The sequence below is a fragment of the Quercus suber genome, unplaced genomic scaffold (genome assembly GCF_002906115.3).
Source record: "Quercus suber isolate HL8 unplaced genomic scaffold, Cork oak 2.0 scaffold_166, whole genome shotgun sequence".
In the NCBI taxonomy this organism is placed as follows: Eukaryota; Viridiplantae; Streptophyta; class Magnoliopsida; order Fagales; family Fagaceae; genus Quercus; species Quercus suber.
Genome location: NW_027069627.1, coordinates 540,291 through 545,851, shown reverse-complemented (window position 1 = coordinate 545,851; position 5,561 = coordinate 540,291). Strand labels below are relative to the sequence as shown.

Sequence of the window (5,561 nt, the reverse complement as noted above, 5' to 3'; positions counted from 1 at the left end):
TTTCTTCCATATCACCATTTGATCAATTTTCCTACTCTTTCCCACCTCTAAACAAAACCCTTCCAGAACCCTATCCCCATTTCCTGACATCAAATTTGCATTGCGTTTGTTATCAATAGAAATGGTTCTTATTTTCATCTTTAATATACATTGATAACTCATTAAAACACACACTTTTGCTCTCCATTCTTGACATCAAGAGAAAACAAGAAATGGGGAAACAGAGTCTATTTTCCTTTCTCTTACTACATACACAATAAAACTCTAAATCATCTAAGTGAAAGGAAGACTCATCATCAGGTGTGACATTTTTTTAGTTTAGTGTTATATTTTAGATGGTCTGCTTAAGAGAACAAAAAATTATTTGCAAATTATTTTGCATGAGCGCTGCCTAGCTCATTCAATTCAAGTTGTAGTGTTGTACCTATAAAACATAGCTTGACATGGAAAATAAGGATTCCACCACTGTTGAAGTCCATGAGCTCCATAAAAATCTGATAACCGACCCCTATTAACAGTCAGATAAGCTGAAGGAAGGAGATGCAGTGCTTCTGCACCTGAATTTATTCCCAACACACTTGAGAATAGGTTCCTCATGGAATTCTTTGTTGCAAGCCTCTCAATTTTTCCAACTCCAATCTCCTCCATCTTCTTCCTGTGTTCAAAGTACCCAATATATTCTGAACAAATAGGATCATCTGGGTTCACAAAAAGGTATGGTACCCATGGAGATAACACTACAAAAGGATCATATGCTTGAGCCTTACGATGTTTGCGACCTTTTACAGCAACCATGAGGCCTGCCTTGACAACACTGTTTACAAAGCGGATCCCAAGCTTCAATGTTTCATTCTTGAACCCCCCTTCTATGGGGAGAGATAAGAATGGTGGATTAAACAGATAGGTTTCAAGGAAATAGCCTATCTTGGCCATGTTCTTTCCTACAAGCAATGCCATAGCTGACCCCAGAGAATGTCCAGCCAACCACACGCTTGCACCTCGAGACAAAGCAACTGTGTTGTGAACACAATGCATTGCAAGTTGAAACCGGGAACTCCGGTGAAGATTGTTAAGGATGCTCTGGAGGTTTAACTTGAAGTCCCGTGACACTGTGTCTGATTCCAAAATTGTTCCTCGAAAGGCAATAACATATTGTGGGATGTTTAGAGCAGGAGATGGGTATTTGTACTCATAAATGGCACCGCATATGGATAAGTCAACATCATCTATGAGCATATGATCTAATTTGAAATGGAAGAAGTCCCACCATGGTAGAGCAAGCGCTTGAGGTCCATGGCGGTTCTGCCTGCGATCATTTTCAAGCATGTACACTCCTTTAACCAAGCTGGCAGCAACAGATCTTCGGTGATATATGTTGTTCCTGCGAGCAGATTGTAAAATACATTACTAGGATTTCAAGAAGCCACAAACACAGATTATAACACCCTGTTGATGAAATATTGGTTAATGGTCTTACCAGTCAATAGCAGTGAGATGTATTGGTCCTGAAAGGTGGAAAATTTCCTCCGCAGAGGCCATTTCACTTTATGTTTCTCTCTTCTTGATATCCACTGCCATTGGAGAAGCAAAAGACCATGATTGAAATGTTTATGGAGCCAAAATTGATGTTCAACATAATTTGATATGTATAGAGTCAGATACAAAATGAATATGACATCTTTAGTAAGCAACAAGTTAAACATTACCAATGTCCTATTTTTGTTTTCCTCCTATATTTTGGATTCTGATTCTGAATGTAGGGGAGAGTTTATTCGAATACTAACGCATTATAAATTTATATATGGTGTATAAGCAAAAAAGAACCACCTTTTTTCACTTTATTTATGTATATATATTTTAGAATCTATTTTTTACTTGAATTAAAGTATGTGATGGATTGAGATTTAGTGCAATAACTATTAATTGCTGAGATTGAGAATTTAAAAATTAAAAATTAAAAAAAAAGTAACTTTCAACCTTGAATAAAATAAAATAAAATAAAGTTAAAAAGTAAAGGAGTAAAAAATTTTGTGAGAGAATTAAGCCATATATTGCACCTGACGGTCCTGACCTCAATCGGTATGTGATATGCATTGTTAAAAAAACAGGGCTTCATTACTGCATCAAACTTGACAAGCTCAGGTTAAAACATTAATTCACATAGGGTATTGCCATATTGGTTAATTCTCAAGTCATTTATTAAGCACAAATCTTCAATGTTTCATTCTTGAACCCCCCTTCTATGGGGAGAGATAAGAATGGTGGATTAAACAGATAGGTTTCAAGGAAATAGCCTATCTTGGCCATGTTCTTTCCTACAAGCAATGCCATAGCTGACCCCAGAGAATGTCCAGCCAACCACACGCTTGCACCTCGAGACAAAGCAACTGTGTTGTGAACACAATGCATTGCAAGTTGAAACCGGGAACTCCGGTGAAGATTGTTAAGGATGCTCTGGAGGTTTAACTTGAAGTCCCGTGACACTGTGTCTGATTCCAAAATTGTTCCTCGAAAGGCAATAACATATTGTGGGATGTTTAGAGCAGGAGATGGGTATTTGTACTCATAAATGGCACCGCATATGGATAAGTCAACATCATCTATGAGCATATGATCTAATTTGAAATGGAAGAAGTCCCACCATGGTAGAGCAAGCGCTTGAGGTCCATGGCGGTTCTGCCTGCGATCATTTTCAAGCATGTACACTCCTTTAACCAAGCTGGCAGCAACAGATCTTCGGTGATATATGTTGTTCCTGCGAGCAGATTGTAAAATACATTACTAGGATTTCAAGAAGACACAAACACAGATTATAACACCCTGTTGATGAAATATTGGTTAATGGTCTTACCAGTCAATAGCAGTGAGATGTATTGGTCCTGAAAGGTGGAAAATTTCCTCCGCAGAGGCCATTTCACCTTATGTTTCTCTCTTCTTGATATCCACTGCCATTGGAGAAGCAATCAAGCAAAAGACCATGATTGAAATGTTTATGGAGCCAAAATGGATGTTCAACATAATTTGATATGTATAGAGTCAGATACAAAATGAATATGACATCTTTAGTAAGCAACAAGTTAAACATTACCAATGTCCTATTTTTGTTTTCCTCCTATATTTTGGATTCTGATTCTGAATGTAGGGGAGAGTTTATTCGAATACTAACGCATTATAAATTTATATATGGTGTATAAGCAAAAAAGAACCACCTTTTTTCACTTTATTTATGTATATATATTTTAGAATCTATTTTTTACTTGAATTAAAGTATGTGATGGATTGAGATTTAGTACAATAACTATTAATTGCTGAGATTGAGAATTAAAAAAAAAATTAAAATTTTTTATTAAAAAAAAAGCAACTTTCAATTTCAACCATTGAATAAAATAAAATAAAATAAAGTTAAAAAGTAAAGGAGTAAAAAATTTTGTGAGAGAATTAAGCCATATGTTGCACCAGGTGGATATTGCACCTGACGATCCTGACCTCAATCGGTATGTGATATGCATTGTTAAAAAAACAGGGCTTCATTACTGCATCAAACTTGACAAGCTCAGGTTAAAACATTAATTCACATAGGGTATTGCCATATTGGTTAATTCTCAAGTCATTTATTAAGCACAAATCTCATGCACGGTGAATGGAAATTTCCATCTTCCTGCGTTTGTCAATGTCAATACCAGCAAACAAGCAAAGGCATGAACTTTATGTCAGACTCAACTATGTTCCGTACTTTATTATAGAAGATATCAGAAAATACATGTTTATCTGATTCAACTTGGCATTGAAAGCTACAAGATTAGACCCCCCAACGGCTTAACTACCAAAACTTTAATTAATTGAAGGAAAACTTTCTGTATGAACATCGTTTTAGCTCCATTGATCTTTGGATTTCACCAAGTGAAGTTTTTATTCTTGCACAGAACAGAAGCTCTAGTCTTCATTCCAAATCATACCCTTACAAATTACAATGTACACAATCCAAAATTACAACATATACATTTTTATCATGGAATTAGCCTGACACTTAAAATCCTATGAGGCTGTAATGAAATCGTTGCATTCCACTTGAAGAATCTTGCTTATAATCAAACAGACCTACTAGTCTACGTTAAGCCTGCATTTGCCAATTGCCATTACCAATTGCCATTATACATTCAATTATGTACATAGCAAATGTTTAATATCAGCCAACTCAAATGGTATTTTCCCAGATCATGTTGCAACTATCAATCCTATGTCTGCAGTAGTAGGGAGACTTCAATTAAGTAGTCATATTAATTGCTCAATCTTTTTATTATTATTATTCAATGTGAAATTTCACTCATATGTGTATATCTAACGAATAGTAATTCTCACATCATCACTTGAAAATGAGCGATTAAATAACTAATGACTTATAGAGATGATATAGACCAGGCCAGAGCTCTCCATACTGTAATACTGCAGCCTCAATGAAATCTCAGGAGACAGCCTCTCTATGAGGTCAAAACGCAAAGATTTAAAGAATTTAAACTAAAAAAATTTCTGATCTCCTACTCTATCTTATGTGCCAAATGGATATCAACTTTACGAGCACAAAATGAGCTAATGAGCAGTGGACTATTCTCTCAAAAATTAACTGAGCTATGCATATTGTTAAAAATGAAACGCACAGAAGCAAAAACCAAAGCAAGTTAAAACTATGATGTAAATCAATTTGTGATTGAAAAAAGAAACCAATTTGTGATTCAAAAGCATAGCAATAGTACTTCAAATGCAGCAAGGAAACTCTCATTTTAATCTGAAATCGAAACTATTTGCACTTTAATTAAGTGTAAAATTAATAAGATAAAAAGAAACCAACCTGTACAAAATGTCTAACAATGTCATTGAAGCCCTTCACCCCCATATGAGGCTCATCCTGTACTTTGAGAGACAGAGACACAGAGATTTTCAACTATAAGGTCTCATCAACCAAAATTATATTGTAAATATTGTCCACTAGCACTTCAGTAATTTGACCTACTTCACAATTTTCAAAAAAATAAATCTGACCCATAGTTGATTCTTAAAATATATTAATATATATAGTACTGGCTTTAACCTCCCTCAGTCCCTTCCATTTCCACCCAAGTCTTGCTTACCAATAAGTATCTTTTTAAGGCTTGCACAGCCAAATTAAGATGAAGCTATACAGTGTTTTCTTGTTTTTATGAAACTGGTATTCACATGATATCCTCTTCATTTATATACTTCACAATTTTGACACATTAATACACACGCACACACATATATATCAATATCAGAGGAGAAAAAGAGAAAGCAAAGAATAAAAAATGGATGCTAAAGGAGCAACAATATCAATGAAAAGTATTGCCTTTGTTACATGGGTGTGTTTATCTGAAACTTATAAATATCACTCAAATGACTTATCATTATCAATTGAATTGCAAAGATTTATCACTATCTTGCAGTGTATTTCAGTAATGAAAATTTCTTGAGCTGTTGAATTCCTCAACTTCTTTATTTCTTTTTTCTGTTTATTTATATACCAAAAAAAAAAAAAAAAAAAAAAAGGA

General features: G+C 34.8%; 2 protein-coding genes across 2 annotated transcripts; both read right to left on the bottom strand.

Moving 5' to 3' along the window:
• Nucleotides 1-2,155, bottom strand: LOC112012762 (GDSL esterase/lipase At4g10955-like). The gene is made up of 3 exons (XM_065777845.1): nt 2,058-2,155; nt 1,478-1,571; nt 1-1,381 (listed from the first exon to the last, which is right to left on the bottom strand). The coding sequence occupies exons 2-3, from the start codon at nt 1,537-1,539 to the stop codon at nt 406-408; spliced, it is 1,038 nt and encodes a 345-aa protein (XP_065633917.1). The 5' UTR covers nt 1,540-1,571; nt 2,058-2,155; the 3' UTR covers nt 1-405.
• Nucleotides 2,156-2,199: 44 nt separating this feature from the next.
• On the bottom strand, nt 2,200-4,937 carry LOC136069388 (GDSL esterase/lipase At4g10955-like). The gene is made up of 3 exons (XM_065777851.1): nt 4,847-4,937; nt 2,852-2,945; nt 2,200-2,755 (listed from the first exon to the last, which is right to left on the bottom strand). Exons 2-3 carry the CDS (start codon nt 2,911-2,913, stop codon nt 2,200-2,202), a joined length of 618 nt encoding a protein of 205 aa, XP_065633923.1. The 5' UTR covers nt 2,914-2,945; nt 4,847-4,937.
• Nucleotides 4,938-5,561: the final 624 nt, after the last annotated feature.

Excerpts from the sequence above, each read along its gene's own strand:
- LOC112012762 (XM_065777845.1), bottom strand. The coding sequence starts at position 1,539 with ATGGCCTCTGCGGAGGAAATTTTCCACCTTTCAGGACCAATACATCTC. Across the intron at positions 1,382-1,477 it reads CATCTCACTGCTATTGACTG|GAACAACATATATCACCGAA; the intron begins GTAAGACCATTA and ends ATCTGCTCGCAG.
- LOC136069388 (XM_065777851.1), bottom strand. The coding sequence starts at position 2,913 with ATGGCCTCTGCGGAGGAAATTTTCCACCTTTCAGGACCAATACATCTC. Across the intron at positions 2,756-2,851 it reads CATCTCACTGCTATTGACTG|GAACAACATATATCACCGAA; the intron begins GTAAGACCATTA and ends ATCTGCTCGCAG.